We start from the raw sequence: 20,576 nt of genomic DNA, 5'->3' as shown, positions 1-20,576 counted from the left end.
TAATTTGGAATATCATTTCTTTGAAGACAACACATTTGGAAATACTAGAAGGTGGAAAGTGTCTATAGTTGCAAGCTTTCTTTGTGGATGTATCAACATGGAGGCTCTGGTCAGATTCTCAGAGATGTTGACACACAGGAATTTTAAGGTAATTTCTTACTTTCCCAAAGAACCCAGTCTTTCCCCAGCACAAACCCCTGCTTCATCCTATTTGTGATCTTTTATTTGCATTTTTTATAATCTGGGTGCCAAACAATTTAATAGAAATATTAGAAACACAATATATCCACCTCTTACTGACAATTTCTATTTTTTTTCAACCACTACCAAACCTGAAAGTTTATTTGCAAAACTGCTCATACTTTTGATTCTTGAATACATGCCTGAATGGTAGGCAGCATGTAGGGTGAGTATCTCACCTATGTACCGATATTTTAGGCACTCAATTGCAATTGTATGATTTTTTAAAAATATTTTGAGACTTTTTAAATGAATTTTCATATTAACTTAACAGAAAAAAAATCACCAGACATGAATTACAGTAACATGGGCAGAATCAGTATTTTAAGACCCAAAGAAAAAAATGTGAAAATTTACCCAAAAAATACAATTTGAGCAGCAGCTGAGAACTGAACTTTACATCCTAGGCCCAAGCCAGAAAATTGTGTGGGGGGAAAGTAGAAAAAATATGCTTATACCTTTGTTCTGGGATCATGAAGAAGACAAGATTAAAGTGCAGGAATAGAGATGCCTGCTCAGTCAGGCTATGGCAGGAACAGTACAAATCCAAAAATCTGGATGCCAGAAACTGGACCACTGAGAATCCGGACCTCAAACTCTTGGCTGAAATCCGGACCACCCAATAATCCGGACTTAACGATTACTCTCAGCTTTTGTGTGCGTGTGTGCATTGCGTAAGCATCACAGATGTTCTGCCTGCGAATCTGGATCTCCCAATCCCCAAGCAGTCCTGATTTTAGGACTTTTTTTGTACTATGTAGGTCTTGCTCAAATGTTTTTACCATCTCTGTGCAATTTTGTACAGTCATAAAAGAAATGCAGAAAATTAAAAATCTCTGCAATATTTAATCAACAGAATTGAGAGTTTGATTGCAATCCAGTAACAAAGCTTATTTTAACAGAATTTTTAAAAATCTTCAGATCATTTGAACAAAACTTGATAAAATACAGTAAAAACATTTCCAGATAGAAGTTTATTACAGCAAAAGAGCAAGAGCACAAAGACACTAAAAATACTGTTTGAAATACATGCAAAATGTACTGTCTAAACATAAATAAGATGACTGTACAAGCAAAAATACTGAAAACTAAAACTAAATTAAAACAAACCCATATCAATATATACAGTAAACTAAAGTACTTTGAGGTTTTATAGGTTTTTTGTGCTATCTTCTACATCAAATTACAGTATAATTTTATTTTAGTATTTTCAAACATCTTACACTGAAAAATAAACAAATGTTAATGCATATTAATAGTCTCAAGCCATTTTTAATAAAAAGTTACTATTTGTAAAACTGCCCCTTTTCCCCACCTCCTCCTCCCCCCCCCCCCCACCCCATTTCCCTGCAGGACTCTATCTATATTTGAGTCTCCTTCAGCTGGGAATGCATGATTTTATCTATGATGATCATCTTCTATCAGCAGGCATATGTATGGAGGCACATTTTTATTAGGGTAAGGCAATTGTGCCTGGGCTTTCTTGGCATCTTCCCTTATGACATATCCTGCTGTAGTCTATTGTTCAGCCTATTAGCTGGATAAGAACTGGCAAAATTCAAGAGTGTATATTACAGTATCTCGTGACACTCCAGTAAGTCAGATACACAACTTATTGGCTTGGCATAACTGTTCAAGTTCTTATTCTAAAAATTCTGATGATATATTAATTTTATAACATGAATGCATCATTACGGATTCTCATCTGTGTGAATTGGATTTGCTATTTATCTCACATTGTTTACATTTAAAAGTAAAATTGTTTAAAATTCATCATTAATTTAATGTATTTGTAAGTTAAAATATTGTCACATTTCTGTAACTAGAAAGCTGCAAATGAACTAATGTTTATAAAATAGAAGTAATGACAAATTTTGAATAGCTGAGAACTGGTACTGAAATTCAAAATATTAACTTTATCAGGATTTAAACTGAAATTTTCTGGACTTATCTTAAAGCAAGTACACCTCTTTGGTATCAAAACCAAATTAATAATTTTTCAAAAGTTCAATGTGGCATATTGGTAAGTCATGATTAATTTTTAAATCTGTCAATATTTCAAAATCAGAGTTTACTTGGAACCATGTAGAATTAAGGGCTCTTCCTTGGATCTCAAGATTTGATTCTTATAACCAAGAGTTAATGCTATTGAGTATTTTTTTAAAAGCTTTAACCATAAAAATGCAACATCAAAGGACTTTTTGCACAAGAAAACCTTAAATGTTTCTTTTTGTTTTCATCTTTATTCGTCATAAATAAATACAGGGCAAAAAAAAATTTTTTTAATGGATTCAATTCCATAAATAAATGGCCGAGAAACTTTGTTCCAAGTACTATGTGTCCAATTTACCCTTTATTCTTGTTTATAAAAAAAGCTATGTACACAACAAACCAAATTATGGGTTTTTTTTTGATTTAAAAAAATAACTAAAATGTAGAAGTTGGGAAATGTAGAGGACATTGAGATACAATTAGATAGTGTCAAATATTTTTTCTTAGTAAGTTTGGGATTACGTGAAGCACCTTCAGTTAAACCAAGCCACACAAGCATTTTTAATTAAAAAAAACAAGCATGTCAATGCAAGGCTGAAGACTGTGACTCAGACTGAATTCCAATCAGTGATGGAGGTTGCTGTAGTACTGGCCGAGGATTCAAGCGGGGTGGAATAGGATTACTAGGGCGAATTAATGGTGGTGGAGGTTGGTTAAGGGTTGGTCTTGGCTGTAAAAAACGAGTTTGTTGCTGGAGAGGTGGTGGTTGACGATGAAGAGCAGGAGCTGCAGGCAGCACTGGTCGTAGTAGTGGAGGAGGCTGGTTTAAGGTAGCTACACATGTAACAGCTACAGTAACTGGTGTTGGAGGTGCTGGGATAGAAACTGGAGGTGATGGAATCTGAAAAATAAACAGCGGTAGCCATCATCTCATTGTAAAAACATTATCATTACAGACACTTTCAAATTAACATGAATGCATATCTACAATTTCAAAACCTATCACATGGTTCTTGTGCTGTAACTTGTAAGAAACCTGTTTGCCATTTAACTAGTTTTATTATGTTCTAAGTTAATAATTTACTTTAAATTCACCTTATTCTATCCTAGATAGATTATTTAATGTTATATGATGGGATTGTGCTTTCCTGTAGTGACATCTAGTCAATGGATTTATCATTTAACTAAAGGCAGTATATCTCTTGTCCTCTTTGCAGTAACTGATACACTTTTTCAGGCTGCACAGCAGTTATATTCAAGGAGGCAGAAGGCAAAATGCAAAGAATCAATTCAGTTCCATGCACAAAATAAAAGGTCAGAGAAAAAGGAAAAAAATGCTTTGCAGATTATTACTGTATTACTCATATTCATATATTTTATTTCCACTTTGGTGCATCTCTTTTTTTTGTTCATGCCTTGAGGAAATGCTCAGGCCTGAAATGTCATTAATACTGTTTACCTCCTATGGACTTTGCGAGACCGGCTAAGTTCCTCCAGCTCCTCTGTTTTTACTAACATTAATCATCCCTTCTTTTGTTTGAAATTTTTATTTATTGAATCATGATGCTTATGTTAAAACTTTAAAAAATGCACAAAATACATACATATTTTAAAATCAATCCCCTACAAACCCCTGCCTCCCTTCCCTAACCCACCCACCCCCCTCTAACCTACCCCAAAGAAAAAAAAGAGGAAATCACATAACACCAAAATTCATCAGTTAATTACCATGGTTTGGAGTAACACCACTACTGTGCGGCAAGGAGATTTAATAATTCAACCCCATATAATCCAAATACGAGCTCCAAGTTTTACGATTAAAAAAAGATAAGTATCACTCAAATTGTTATTATTTCCAATGGAATACAAGACCTCAACTCCATATGCCATCTCTGAATACTCAAATCAGTCGAATTTTCCCAAGTAATTGCCAAACATTTTCTAGCCACAGCTAATGCCAATCTCAAAAAAGCGATTTGAAATCTATTTAATTTTAATTCTAAACTAATCCTCTTAATGTTACCCAACAAAATACTAAAGGATCTAATGAAAATTCCACTTTTAAAATAACTTCTAAATATTCCTTAAGTTTATTCCAAAAAGGTTTCACTGTTTCACATGACCAAGTAGAATGTAAAAAGGAACCCATGTTCTTATGACACCTAAAACATAAATCAGAAGAAATAAAATTATATTTCCTTAATTTAAATATAATTGATGAATAAATTATAATTAGATTATAATCTATACCTTACATTTACAATTTTAGTCATACTATATAACCATATCACAATTACAGTACAAAAACAGGCCATATTGGCCCTTCTAGTCCGCACCCATTTACATGAAACTCCAACTAGTTCCACCTACCTACTCCCTGCCCATAACCCTCCAACCCCCTCAAATCCATGTACTCATCTTCTTTGGCTTGGCTTCACGGACGAAGATTTATGGAGGGGTAATGTCCATTCATCTAACCTCTTCTTAAATGACAGAATTGACCCGCTGCAACTACCTCTTCCGGAAAGTCATTCCACTCAACCACCACTCTGAGTGAAGAAGCACCCTCACAAGTTTTTCCACCAACCCTCAACTTCTGTCCCCTTGTTACAATCTCCCCTACCCTCAGGAGAAAGAGTCTATTCAAATCTACTCTATTCCCTTCTTAATTTTAAATACCTCTATCAAATCCCTTCTCAACCTTCTACGCTCCAATGAATAAAGTTGCAGTCTACTCAATCTTTCTCCGTATTCTAGATACTACAATCCAGGCAGCATTTTTGTAAACTTTCTTTGCACCCTCTCTACCTTATTTATATCCTTCTTATAATTTGGAGACCAGAACTGCACTCAATATTCCAAACTTGGCCTCACCAATGCCTTAAACAGTCTCAACATTACCTCCAAGCACCTATGCTAAATAAATATCCCTACATAAATTCATCCAATCATCCTAAGAAATAAGTATATTAAATATTTCTCCCATTTCAACCTAGATTTATGTATATCGAGCTTAAGCATTTTATTCTGTAGTAAAGCATACATCTCAGATATCAACTCCTTCTTACCACCCTCAGTAAGTAAAAATTCAAACTTAGATCGTCTAGGTAACTGTAAAGTATGCCCAAAATTATCCAACAATAAAACTTTAATTTGATAAGAAAAAAAGAGTATTTGAAGATATATTTTTCTCTTTCATTCTTTGAAAAGAAATAAAATATCCTGCTTCATAATAATCTTGCACCAATTTAATACCCTTTTGATCCCATCACTTCAAAAGTTGATTATTAAGTGTAAAAGTGAAAAGCTTATTTTGGAACAAAATAAGTATTTTAAAACAGGTAAATTATAATCACTCAATAATTTAGGATTCCATCTATAAATAAACTGATCAATCTTCTTCTCACCAATTAAAGGTAGTTCAATATTAGCCCATATCAAAGGTTTATCTATTTCAGACATCCTATTAATAAATTTCAATTGTGCTGCATCATAATAATTTTGAAAATTAGGAAGTTGCAAACCTCCTAATGCATATTTCCAAGCTAATTTCTGTAATGATGTCCTTGCCATTTTATCCTTCCATAAAAATTTCCTCAGCAAGACATTTAAATCCTTAAAAATATTTTGAGGAATCTTACAAGGAATATACTGAAAAAAATACCGAATTAGAGGAAAAATATTCATTTTAATACAATTAACTCATCCCATCAATGTAATCAGTAAATCTTTCCACTGATTCAAATAATTTTTAATTTTAGACAATAAGGACAAATAATTTAATTCATATAAATGACTATAATTACAATCTATTTTAACACCTAAATACTTAATTTGATCTGACCATTTAAATTTCACAATATGCCTACATGAAGAATAATCCATTTCGGCTAAAGGCATAATCTCACCCTTTTCCCCAATTAATTTTATAACCACACATTTCCAATTATGTAAACACCTCAAAGTATTCTGAGGTTTGGTTAAATATATCAAAACATCACCTGCAAACAAATTAATTTAAAATTCATCAGATTTCACCTTAATACCTTTAATATTACTATCTTGTCTAATCACCTGAGCCAAAGGTTCAATAACTAATGCAAATAGAGCTGGTGACAAAGTGCAGCCTTGCCTAGTCAATCTAGTCAACATAAAAAGTAAAGATAACTCTCCATTTGTCACAACTCTAGCAGTAGGACTTCTATATAAAGCCTTAATCCAACCAGTAAAAAAGGAGCCAAATTTAAATTTCTCCAAAACTTTAAATAAAATTCCACTCTACTCTATCAAAGGCCTTCGCTGCATCCAATGAAATAACCATTGGTAGGTTGGATCCCTCCTGAGAAACATTAATTAAAGAAATCAACTTCACAATATTATCCGCTGAATAACAATTTTTAATAAAACCCGCATGAACTAAATGAGTTAAATCTGGTAAATATTTAGCCAACCTATTAGCTAGAACCTTCACCACAATTTTATAATCAACATTTAATAACGAAATTGGTCTATAAGACCCTGCTTTCAATGGATTCCTATCTTAAGAATAACTTATAATTGCTTGAGAAAAAGAATACAGAAAACAATGATTCTCTGTCGCCTGTTTCAATACATCCATCAATAAAGGAATTAATAAATCCTGAAATTCTTCATAAAATTCAGAAGTAAAACCATCTTCCCATTTGGCACAGATCGAAGTGCATCTATTACTTCTTTAGTAGTAAAAGAAGCATCAAAATTCTTAATATCCTTATCACTCAAAAAGGGTAAATCCAAATCAGATGAAAAAATATCAGCTTTGACCTCATCCCTCACTACTTCAGAAGTATACAATTTTTCCATAAGATTTCTGACACACATCATTAATTTCCTGAGGTTTATATGTAATCATTAATTCATGTCTAATAGCACTTAATGTTCTAGAAGCTTGTTCAGTTTTTAACTGCCAAGCTAATACTTTATGAGCCCTTTCCCCTAATTCATAGTACCTTCATCTAATTCTCTAGTAACTTCTCAAATTTATGTAATGAATGATAACATAACTTAATATTAGTTAAACTTATTTTCTTAATTTCCATAGAATTTTGCTGTAAACCCTTTTCTAAAATCTTTATCTCCTTCTCCAATTTACTTATATGCTACATGTTGTTTCTTAATTTTAGCAGTAAAACTAATAATTTGTCCCCTCAAATATGCTTTTAAGGCATCCCATAAAATCAATTTACTATCAACTGAATCCATAATTATTTTCAAAACAAAAGCTGTATTTGATCTCTTATAAAATTACAAAATTCAACATTTTTCAACAACAAAGAATTAAATCTCCATCGATAAATATTATCATTTCTCTCTGAACCAGTGCATGTTAGTAATAACAAAGAATGATCAGACAAAATTCTACTCTTATATTCAGTCTTCAATATCTGGCCTTGTAAATGTACTGATACCAAAAATATTTCTATTCTAGAATAAGAAATCATGTCAAAATGAATAAAATGAAAAATCTTTCTCTTTAGGATTTAACCTTCTCCATATATCTACTAGATTCATATCTTTCATTAACGCCATCAATTGTTTAGCCATTCTAGTCCTAATGACTGATTTTGGAGATTTATCTAATAATGGATCTAAACAATTAAAATCACCTCCTACCATAATTTTTTTGTATGCTTGATTTTAAATTAAGAAAAGAATCCAACATAAATTTCTCATCATCTATAATTAGGAGTATAAACATTCATTAAAGTCCAAGACTCAGAAAAAAAATTACAATTAACAATCAAAAGTCTACCAACGGACTCAATAACTGTTTAAAAGATAACTTTTTATTAATCAAAATAGCTACTCCTCTTGCTTTCAAATTAAACGATGAGGCTAGAACTTGTCCAAACCAATCTCTTTTCAATTTCTGATGTTCCTTCTCAGTCAAATGTGTCTCTTGCAAAAAAAAAACATCAACCTTCAATTTTTAAAAAATATACGCCAATACTCTTTCTCTTAATCGGATTGTTAAGCTCATTAACATTAAAAGTTACAAAATTTAAATTAGCCATCATTACAATTCACCTCAAAAATTATCTTACCACATATGGTCAAACTCCTCCCCATGGCAACCACACAAAAAAAGGATTCAATTATCTCCTCAAAAGAATACAAGAAACCCCATATATTAAAAAAAACTCAAAAAAATAAGTGTATTACCACCCTTAATTATATGGAAGTGACCAATGCCACAAAGTGGCCAAAGACTTCAGAAGGATCAGTAGCCAAACATCCCCCCCCCCCACCCCCTGAACAGAACAAAAAAATTAATATTCAACAAAACATTTCAGGTTCTTATGCTTTATGCTTCTTCCAAATCTCTATTAACTTGATCATTGTCGATGTCAATATCAATCAAATGCTGAGATTCCTTCTCTCTCCTTCCATTCTTCCCCTCTGAACTGGTACAGACTGTTGGAAAAAACTTTCTCGACTTTTCATCTGTTTATTATTCAGTAAAGAATTAGCAAATGTAAAAGCTTCGGCATCATCTCTAAAAAACTGAGATCGAAAGTCTCCATCGAAAAACAAATTTATATCCTTTCTTCCACAAAACAGCTTTAGCAGAATTAAATTCTTTATGACGTTTAATAACAGCTTGACTGAAATCAGCATAAAAGGAAACTATTATTTTTAACTACCAAGGGGCCTTGATTACTTCTCACATTTTGGACTACAACTCTTAAGATCAATTCTCTATCTTGATAGTGTAGACATCTAATCAGGACAGAACATGGAGCTTGTCCTGGAAGAGGTTTCCTTCTTATTGCTCTATGAGCTCTATCCAATTCCAAACCATTCGGAAAATATCCTTTACCCAAAACTTCAGGAATCCACTTCTGAAAAAAATTGAACCAATCTAGGCCTTAAATCTTCCGAAAGACCAACAATTTTAACATTATTCCTTCGACTTTGATTCTCCAATGCATCAATTTTCTTCAATAAATAATTTCTCTGAATTTTCCAATCAGTAAATGAATCCTCCATCTGATCCATCTTTTTACATTGTCCCACATCAATCTTACAGTCATGAAAATCTTCCTCAATCTTCTTAAATTTATCTTGTGCCTTATTTTCACACTTTGCCACATCCAACTTAATAGAAGATATTTCCCCCTTCATATCAGCAAGTTGTTCCTTCATAGATGAAAAACCTTGACTCATCTGAGTTGCCAAAATTTGATGGTGGATCCAAATAATGAGGGTCTGATTTAAACTTTAAAACCTGTTTAGATATGGGCCTACCCTTGAATATAACAGTCTCTTCTTCCTCCATACCTGGGTAAACCTGCTTCTTCCAGTCCCCCTCCAATGTCACCTTCTTCCTCCTCTGTCGATGCTGAAGGCATTTCAGCCCAACTGCGGGTTTGGATCACCCCCTCCCATCAGACGAGGATCGCTGGGTCGAGGGAAGTCGAGCCGCCCCGCATTCCGGGCCGCACTCAATATAATGTGCATGTGAAGTTTCAGCAATGTGCAGTTGCTCCTCCTAATCAGGAAGAGGATGTCATCGGGTTCTGACGTCATCTTCCGCAATGCTGCGTGAATTTGGCGCCGGAGTCGAATGGATCTTACCGAGGGACTGCCGTTGCAGTCTTGGGTGAGGAGGAATCGACTCTGGAAGCTCCACTTTGAGGGTAAGCTCAAGTTCTTCTGTACTTGATAGCTGTTTAGAAGACTTTTTTTTAAAACTGCTTGTGCTTTTGTTTTCCTCATAATTGCTTCCTGGATATATCAGCAATATCTTCAATATTTTCTGAAAAAATTTAAAACTTTATAATTGGTTTTTAATAGTTTTGCCAGGGGGAGGTGTTTCTCCACGTCTTCTCCCTATGCCATCACACCACACACCCCAATCATCCCTTCTTAATTATTGCCGAGAATGAGCAACTTCTTTACATGGGGTGCATGTGCAGAGAGCATGCAATGGCACAGCCATCCCCAACACCCAAGAAACAAGTATCACTATGTTACTGGCATGTGCACACACACTTTTCCCAAAGTATTAAGGGTACATGCACCTTCAAAGTTTGGAAATTCTCGTTTCTGTTGTGAATACAGTAAACTGTTTCAGATACTCCCATATGCCTATTAGATTAGTAGTTCTAGCAATTTGATGGAGAAACAAAGGAAAAATTATAATGGTAAATCAGAGAGTGCATAATGTGAAAGGGAACTTGCAGGTGGTAGCATTCCCATTGCCTTGACATTTGAGATGATAAAGATCACATTATGGGAAATATGATGAATTGCATATTGCATCTTCTAGGTTATGCAGACTTTTGCCACAAATACAAGGGTATGAACATTTGGTTAAGTAGAATACCAATCAATCTTTTTTGTTATGTCCTGTTGTAAGAAACACATTCATTCAGAAAAATTATGTTTTGTCACATCCTTCTGACTTGTGCATTGATGAGGTAGTGGAGCTATTCATCAGACACAGTTTTTGAACTGGTCTTTTATCACAGTATTTGCATGGTTGGTCCACTAAAACTTCCAAATAAGTTTAATTAATTGATGTTAGAGGATTTATTAATAGTAATGCATTAAATGTCAAAGAAAAGTGGTCAACCTCATTTGTTAGAACATGGAACAGTGCAGCACAGTACAAGATTTTTAGCAACAATGTGTGCCAAGCCAATATAAACCTACTCCTGATCAATGTATTACTTCCCTTCCTCACAGGCCATACAACCACCCCCTTCCCCCACCCCACTCACCTTTAACAAATGTCCCTCAGTATTAGCCACTGCCACTCTGGCCCATAATCTTTTACACCTCTACCATTGCCTTTCCTCTCCATTGCACTGAACAACTCGCTCAACCTGTCATCCTAAAATATGTTATCTAACCCGGCCAGCATCTTGGTAAACTTTCCTGGACCCTTAATAAAGCTTCCATACCCTTTCTAATAATTTGGAGACCAGAGGTGAACAGTTTTAAGAAATAACAACATTACCTCACTGTTCTCGAACTCAATCCTCCAACTAACAAAGGGCAACAAATCATATGCCTTCTTAGCTACCAATGAACATAATATGCCATCTTCCAATGGAATCTTGTGAAGACAACAAACCTACCAGACTATTATTATGGAAAAGAACTGCAAAACAGCCTCTGATGGATGAGGTTTGAAAGCAGGGACTCATTAAGTTGTTGCATTAAGATCTGAGCTTCAAATTTGTTAAAGGTATTGTCTTCCGGCTTGTAGCAACAAGGGTCTATATTAGAAATTTTTGAAGATGAACTTCATTCTCATTAGTAGTTGGCTGCAGCTTATTCAGTTGGGTGCCTCATTAACCACATTAGCAGGAACATAGGAGTTCAAACAGAACAAACTTTAATAACTTGTCTGGACTTCCACAATCTGACAGGAGACTCATCCTGCAAGGACCTTTAGATGGTAGTGCTGGCAACAACAAAGAACTGACTATAAATTTTGAATCTAGACAGGCCATCTGTTTCTTTGAAAGCATTACTAGTCTGAGATGGACACACCCAATGTAGCAGCAAAGAGATGCAGGTACACTTCAAAATTTCCTTTGCTTCAGGAAAGAAGTTATGATTACCATCCTTAAAATAAAAATACCAACAAGAACAATTTTGTTTTCTTTTCATGAAAAATGGCATCAATATTGACTTCTCCATCTTCTGTTAGGCCCCTCCCTCAGTCTTTCCCTATTCCTGTCTCCTTTTCTCCAACTCCCCTCTTTCTTCCATCTCGATTTGGAGAACTATCCCCCATCACCTCAGCTTTTTTCCCTTCTGCCCTCCTCACCCATTTCCATCGATGACCTCTTGCCTGTTGGCCCGCGCTCCTCCCTTCCTCTCCTCACCCCATCTTTTCAGAGAGTCGGCTGCCTGCTTTTTGGACATCCTTTGATGAACGGCTCAGAAATGTTGGTTTTATCCCTCTGCTGCTTGACCCGCTGAATCTCTCCAGCACTTTTGTGTTTTGCACAATTACAGCATCTGCACTTTTAAAAAAAATTTAATTCACTTTTTATTATTTATTACATAAAAAATTGAATTTCAGCAGGGGTCTTTAACTTGTCATTATCGTAAAGATTCACAATGTTTGACTGAAATTGATGAAAATTTGGTGGACAAGTGTACAAGAAGGAACTCCCAAATAGAACATTTTAATATGTGGGTGCAATTTATTCTGCAAAATTCTGTACACAAATTACCATTTTTATTTCTACATATGGATGTTAATTTTGAGCTTTTGTTTTTGTCAAAAAAAATCAAAACTATTAGATTAGTGCTCAGTGGCATCCAATCACAATGAGTGCAAATTTTACTTTTTTCTAAGCATTTATAATAACCACTGAATATATAAAAAGGTACAGATGTTAAAATTTTTTACCTCTTCTTCTATATCTGGACTTTTAGATGCGAGAGAATTCAAAGTGGGCTTTCTTTCCTCCCCTGATGTAGGTGAAACTCCATTCGACTCTTGTGTTCCTTGCTCTGCCTCCCATTCCTGTAAGACTTCTTCAAGATTAAAACGACGTCTGTAGTTAACAAAAAAGTTCTTCACTTGGCCGACAGTTTTGTTTCCAATTACATCTGCAATAGCTTGGAAATCCTTCCCATATTTCCGGACACCTGCAAGTCACACAATTAAAATGTATTCTCACAATTTTTTAGCACTAAAATGGGAAATCATTGTGCTAAAAGAAATGACAAAAATAAGAGATTTGAGTGATATTTGGGGAGGGAATGATGGTGCAAGCTAGGGAAAAGTAGTAGGCACATTTTTTGCAAAGAATTGGTGTTTATACAATTAAAAGCAAATTCAGCTAATCACAAGAACAAACTGCACCAGTAATTGACAGATACTGCTCAATAGGTTATGGAATTGAAGGTGAAGTATTTTCATATTTCAGTATAATTTTAAATGATTGGAATTAGAACATCATTTATGTGTAGCAAATCAAGAAAATTATAACAAAATCCTCAATTCATCTCAACATTAGTTAACTGGAAGAGTCACAGAATCCAAATGTATTAGGGTGCACAACTACTTTATCCATTTAAAGCTAAAGATCAGTGGATGAAGAGAATATTTCTGTCAACATTAACTTTTTTATTTTTTATGCAAAAATAGTAAATTAAAAATAATTTGGTGTTTAGAGACAAATGCACTGCAATGTAAAATTATTGGTATCTTTCACAATAAAGAAAAAAAAACCCACAATGAGCTGGCAAACTAATTGCAGATGCCAGAGAATAGCAAAGCAAACAGAAAAATATCACAAAGGTGAAGAGGAGAATGGTTTAACAGTGTTGAAGCTAAAGTACATATTAACGTAAATGTGGTCTTGAAATTCATCACAACAGAGCCTGGTTCTAACAGCACATGTCATTTGCAAATACATTTTACATAATTGCTGGATAGAGAGAAGCAAAAAATACTTTCTAAATTTTCAAGTTAATTGGCAACGGTAAACTGGTAGAATCTAGAGGAAAATGATGTGGATTTAGGGAGAATAGTTGCAAAGAGAATTAATGGGATTCCTATGTGTGCAAGCATAGACTTGGTGAGCCAAAATGCCCTCCTTCTAGGTCGTAGGAATCAAATAATGTCAGCATTAGACTAAATGAGATTGAAAATGTAGCATAGATTGGATTTTAATCTGTCGCTTGACAGTTTGTATAAATAAACATATTGCTGCTTTTAAATATTAGCATATTTGAAGCTGTGGGTAAGGAAGGGATGAACAGCAATTAACAGTCCAAAAACACTGCATATATAAAGACGGAAAAATGAATCTTCAGTTGCTATTTCTACTGCATTCTCTCCCTGAACATTAAATTCTTATGATGTCTATGGGCACTGTCTTAAGATTCCCTAACGATTAACCTCCAGATTGAGTTGGTGGTGAAGGTGAATGCAACGTTGGCATTCACATCTAGATGAATAAGACACATGATCTCGAGTGTTTATAAGGCACTGGTGAGGCCTCATGGAGTACAGGGTACAATTTTGGGCTCCTTATTTAAGAAAGGATATACTGGCAATGGAGAGGGGAAGAATGATTCCTAGGATCCTGAACTGTTCTCCTTGCAGTTTAGAGAGGGGACCTCATAGAAGCATTTCAAATGTTGGAAGGCCTGGACAGAATAGATGTGGCAAAGTTGGTATGGGAATCAGGACAAGAAGGCACAACTTCAGAAGGGCACCCATTTAAAACAGAGATACAGAGAGTCATGAACCTCTGGAATTTGCTATCTCAGGCTCTACTCCTGTTTTTAGGACTGATTAGGAATGAGTATTACCAGTACTTCAGCATATGTTTAACAGTAGTCAACAGAAAAATTGATGTTCAGATACCCAAGTAGTGTGGTATTACATTCACAAGAGAGATAAGTGTAAATAAACAGATTCACGACTTTTTAGTTTAGAATACTGCATAAATTTATCTGATTAAAAACATTCACTAGTATAATTATGCTCCATCATTAAACAAAAAATTTGTACAATTGTACAGATCAATCCTTTTACTTTTCTTTTTTTAAATAATCACAGCTATTAAAAGAACTAATAAAAAATGAAGAATATCACAAATATAGAAAAAAACTGTTAGCTATATTTTTCTCAATAATGTTGATGGCCAAGTGGAAGAGTTCAGGAGTCTGATATTGGCAGGAAAAAAACTGTCCTTGAATTTAATGAGTTGTGATCTTGTGCTTGGGAATCTTCCTGATGTGAGGCACATAAAGAGAGTATGGCTACGTGAGAGGAGTCCTTTAGCAAGTTAGCTGCTTTTCTGAAATGGTGGAGGTACAGATGAAGTTAATGGAGAGAAGAGGGTATGGGTGATGGACTGAGATGCATTGGCAACCCTCTGCCGTGGGTGGAGCATTTCCTGTACCACACAGTGATGAATTTGTTAAGGAATAAAGGTGGCGTGCCAAATTTCCTCAGAGATGCTACTATGCTTTCTTGGCCATTGTGTTGAATTAGATGGACCAGATCAAGTCACTGGAGATGTTAAGACCCTGGAACTTAAAATTACTGCTCTCTTCAACTCATCACCATTAATGCAGACCAGGGAATGCGCACTGTTCCTCTTTTGGAAGTCTATAACCAGCTCCTTGGCTTTGCTTACATTGAAGAGCTTATTATCCTACAATCAAGGCACTAGACCAGGAAATTTGGGAATTTTAGAATTGACCTAACATTTAAAATTTCTAATAACTACAAATCCCAGCTTCGGATTTAGCCCTTAACATGAAACCCACCTTGAACTGCAAGCAGCTGCTCCTCTGTTGTCCAACGTGCATTGATTTTCTGAGCTGACTAAAACAAAATTGAGGAAATAAAAGTTAGTTGTACATCATAAATTTCTGTCATCTACAAATAATTAATAACCACAATGATTTTTTTAATATAAAAAGGCAAATGACAATTTCCAAAAAGTTGCAATACTTTTAATATTAAAAATGGCGCTGAAAATGTGCCAATAGCACAATTACAAGAGACAGACTTCAAACCTACGAGGGTATCTGAAATGAAGCGAAGAAGTGACGTGGAGAAGGCCCGGCAGTGGGCTGACTGGGAAAATGGATGGCGTGCCAGACTCAATAGCTGAATAGTTTATTTCTGCTCCTATGTCGTATGGTCTTCTGATTTATCTTTATCCTAATGTTATGTTTTGAGAGTTCTGGAAATGAGCTGGTTTTTGCTAACATAAATAGAATAAAAAAACTGGCAGAATAACAAACTGATCTAGTGAATTTAAAAAAAAGACTGAGTAGTGAAGCAATCAGGCTTTTAATAGCTAAAAACTGGAACACTATCAAACAACCATCCACTTCCTTGCCTGATCAGAGCAAAAATAAAAGTGTGGCATGCAAGGGGGTATGGGTAGGATCAGTCTTGGGAGGTGTTTCCAGTCATTAATAGCCAATCACAGTACAAGAGTGGTTTACCACACAAACAAAAGTATATCCCTTCCATACAAGTTCCATGCATTCTATGCTTGGTTGGAGCAGGAGGGCAGCAAGTCAGTGGTGCACGACTCTTCAACCTCAGGCACACCTGCACCATCGGTCACCATTATGGACGTCAGATGGGTCTTCTGGAGCATGAACCCACAAAAAGCGGCAGGCCCACATGGAGTCCCTCGAGGTGTCTTCTGTGGCTGTACACTTCAGCTGGCAGGTGTACTCACAGATATAGTTAACATTTCTCTCTCTCTCCTGCAGGATGAAGTAGCCACATCTTTCAAGAAGAGCCTGATGAAGAATAATAGTGATGGGCCTAAATGATTTCTAACCAGTGGCTCTGACATCCACCATCATGAAGTGCTTCAATAGATAGTAATGGCTCACATTAACCCCAACTACCAGGCAGCCTCCACCTATTCCAACTTGCATACCACTACAACAGGTCCATGTGAAATGCCATCTCCTTAGCCTTCTAACTGGACAAGACATCTGCATCGACTGCTATTCTGTAACTATAGCTGCACCTTCAACACAATAGTTTTCCCAAAATCCTGACCTTACCCTCAGAATCCCCCTCCGCATTTAGATCCATGACTTCAATCCCAATGGCCACAATCAGTGAAGCTTGGTGATACCACATCCTCCATAATGAACCTCAACTCAGTCACGCAAGGATATGTACTCTGCTCCATACTGTACTCCTTGTTAACCCATGACCCTGCTCCAATTCCAACGACAAATTCACAGATGACTTCACTGCAATGGCCAGGGGCCCGTAACAATGAAGAGTCAGTGTAAAGAAGGAAGATAGAGGATCTAGTGCCTTGGTGGTAGGATAATAAGCTCTTCAATGTAAGCAAAGCCAAGGAGCTGGTTATAGACTTCCAAAAGAGGAACAGTGCTCATTCCCTGGTCTGCATTAATAGCGATGAGGTGAAGAGAGCAGTAATTTTAAGTTCCGGGGTCTTAACATCTCCAGTGACTTGATCTGGTCCATCTAATTCAACACAATGGCCAAGAAAGCATAGTAGCATCTTTGAGGAAATTTGGCACGCCACCTTTATCCCTTAACAAATTCATCACTGTGTGGTACAGGAAATGCTCCACCCACGGCAGAGGGTTGCCAATGCATCTCAGTCCATCACACATACCCTCTTCTCTTCATTAACTTCATCTGTACCTCCACCATTTCAGAAAAGCAGCCAACTTGCTAAAGGACTCCTCTCACGTAGCCATACTCTCTTTACATGCCTCACATCAGGAAGATTCCCAAGCACAAGATCACAACTCATCAAATTCAAGGACAGTTTTTTTCCTGCCAATATCAGACTCCTGAACAAATCTCACAATAGTAAAATCATGTTGCCGTTGCTCTATATCAACTGTTCTCACTTTTAACTCTGCATTTCAGTACAATTACTTACTTGCTGTACCTACTTATGAGATATATATCTAGATTGCTCACTTCTGGAATTTAACCGAAACATTAAATTAGGAGCTCAGTGGTCCTTTATGAAATCACAAGTGAGCATTTTTTAAAATCTGCTCACAAATTAGTACTGGAGCCCATGAATTCAAATTTACTGTCGGGGTTATAGCTCATCCCATAATCTTTGATGTAAAGAGTTCTACTAGCAGTTTCCTGTTATTACATGGATGAAAATGATCTTCTGTGATGCATGGGACTTCAAGTTGAAAAGCAGTTCATCCAATCAGCATTTTGGGTTGAAATTTTTTGCTTAAAAGACAACCTAACATAAGGTAAAGGGTTAAAGGTGTTTGCTTAAAAGACAACCAAATAGAAGGTAAAGGTGTGTTGGACACATGGTGAATTGCTAGATTGGATTTTGAATTCTATTAGTCACAGAAGAAGGATGGTAGCAGAGATAGGGTGTTCTTCTGGCTGGAAGTCCATGAACAATAATATTTTACAGGGATCACATTGAGACCATTGAGATATATATAAAAAAAATCACATGTTCTGATAACTCTAAGAGCACTGGTCTTGTAAATCAGGGGTCGTGAGTTCGTTCCTCACTGGTGCCTCATTTCTGTGGGGGTGGGGGGGGTGCTAGACACAGTGAAGACTCTGTATTCCTTACAATAGACAAAGTTTAAGAATTTCATGTATGTTACATTCTAAATGTAGTATTACGTGACAATAATAGAACCTTTATATAAATGACTTGAATGAAAAAGGTGGATGGGTGGATTAACAAGTTTGCCAATAACAAATATTTGTGGAGTTGTGGACAGTGCAGAGAACTTTTAAAAAATGCAGTTATAGATATGGGCAGAGAAATGGGCAGATGAGTTTAATCTGGACAAAAGTGAGGTGTTGCACTTTTGGAATTAAATGTAAGAAGAATGTATAGTTAATGGCAATGCCCTTAAAAGCATCAATTAACAGAGGGATCTGGGAGACCACATCCATAGGTCCTTCAAAGTGACCACATGAGTAAATAGGGTAAGAAGGCTTAAGGAACATTGAGAATTGTTTAGGTTGCATTTGGAGTATTGTATGCAATTCTGGTACTCATTACGGGTAAGATTGAGGGTTTGGAAAAGGTACAGAACAGATATACCAGGATGCTGCCTGGCTTTGCAGATATGAACTACAGGGAGAGGTTTGGGTTATTTTCTGGAGTGTCAGAGGCTGCAGTGAGACCGGATATTGGTTCATAAGATTATGAGAGGCGTTGATTGGAAAAAAAAAATTCTGATTGTCTACCCTATGGTAAAACAAATTTCACATAGTTGAGGACATGCATTTAAAGTTGGCGGTGGGGGGGGGGGGTTGAAGAATTTAAACAGGATATGTGGGGCATTTTTAAAAAAAATTAACACAGAAAAGGACAGTCAGGAATAATGATACTGAAGAGATTGTTCAATTGTTCCAAGGTTTTTCCTCATCTTATTCCCAACCTGAACCCATGATAATTTTGATCCTCATCCAAAGTACCAAGTACTAATCACCCATTATATCTGTCCTCAGTATCATTACCCGGATATGTGCCTTTTTTATAAATTTCCGTAGTTTTGATCACCTTCAGATATACAAGCTTCATTTATTCCTCCAAACCTGCTTCTTGCACATCCTTTAATTTTGTCACTCCATAATTGCTGAACGTGGCTTGAAATTCTGGCAATGAACTTCTCTTTTCTCTCCCTCTGACAGGCACTCCTTTATAAACAATCAATTTCACCAAGCTTTTGACCAAATAGTGCCAATGTATTTTCCAACACTATATTTGTCATTTGATCCTCTGAAATGCCTCCTATAGGTGGATTTCTCCGGAAACTTCCAATGATTTTTGAGGGAGGATAGAGTTTCCCTACTTAAAATAGAAATAAAATGACCACCACACCAGATTATGCGTAAATATATCACTATGCAGTGACAAAATCTGCACCAAAACCTGATGTTTCTTTTATTTTAAAATGAAAATTTAAACATTCAACTGATTTCAACATAGAACCTGGCCAATTATCAGCAGGCAAGCAGAAGATGACCCAATATACACAAGAACCTTCAGTCCAAATGTTTGATGATTATATTGCTTAGATTTCCAAATACAGTAAAACCCCTCATATCCGGCACACAGTAGGCAAAAGTTAAAGAATTTAACATTCTAAATGTAGTATGACATGACAATAATGGAACCTTTACCAGCATTGTTAGAGGCTGGACGCGAATTTCCCGGTTGCTTGTTTCGTGAATGGAGAACTAATGACAAGGAGCTCCGATTTTAAACTTCCGCATTTATACCAGTTTATTTTCTGCAATTTTTTTTGCTTGAATTCTAGATAGCAGGGATTTTACTGTATTTGACCACCTGGATTGCTAAATAATGCAGAGTATCACTTTCAATTTGTAATGGATAATTAATTCTGGTTTCACTGAAAAAGCAAAATGGGGAATTAACTGAAGGGTCACTTCAAAAATTTATATTGCTTCATGTAGACATTTTCACCAGGATGTACAAACTGTTTTATTTCAAATCTTCAAAAAAATGTTAGTGCACTAAGGAAATTCCATTGGTGGTAACTGTGTATTCATTCATTTTCATGAAACTACAGACCTAAAACTTCACACATAGTTGTAAGCACCATATTATTTACCTCCGGTGGTCTGAATTCTTCGATGCCTCCTTCTAATTTCAGTTTCAGTGCACTGTTAACTTGTTTGGCATTTTGCACCTGGAAAAGCATTTCAAAATTAGACTTTTAGTTGTCTTTTATAAATTAATTTATTATAAAATTAGGAGCATAATTTTCTCTATGGTACCTAAATAAATCTAAATATTTCACAAAATGTTGCAATGATTAACTTTTTAACT

At 35.7% G+C, this 20,576-nt stretch overlaps 1 protein-coding gene across 9 annotated transcripts in view; it reads right to left on the bottom strand.

Moving 5' to 3' along the window:
- Nucleotides 1-2,463: 2,463 nt before the first annotated feature.
- Nucleotides 2,464-20,576, bottom strand: part of rcor3 (REST corepressor 3) — a 70,805-nt gene continuing 52,692 nt past the window's right edge. For 7 of the 9 annotated variants that reach the window (XM_069931214.1, XM_069931205.1, XM_069931206.1 and 4 more), the window contains 4 exons: nt 20,359-20,436; nt 15,529-15,586; nt 12,647-12,888; nt 2,464-3,133 (listed from right to left, as the gene is read on the bottom strand). In XM_069931214.1, coding sequence (XP_069787315.1) covers nt 2,816-3,133; nt 12,647-12,888; nt 15,529-15,586; nt 20,359-20,436 — 696 coding nt within the window. In that variant the 3' untranslated portion in view covers nt 2,464-2,815. Of the gene's footprint in view, nt 3,134-12,113; nt 12,255-12,646; nt 12,889-15,528; nt 15,587-20,358; nt 20,437-20,576 lie in introns of those variants that run through there. The other 2 variants (XM_069931207.1, XM_069931209.1) reach the window with 2 other exon arrangements.

Source organism: Narcine bancroftii, chromosome 4 (assembly GCF_036971445.1).
Source record: "Narcine bancroftii isolate sNarBan1 chromosome 4, sNarBan1.hap1, whole genome shotgun sequence".
NCBI lineage: Eukaryota > Metazoa > Chordata > Chondrichthyes > Torpediniformes > Narcinidae > Narcine > Narcine bancroftii.
This window is presented reverse-complemented; position numbering and strand designations above follow the sequence as displayed.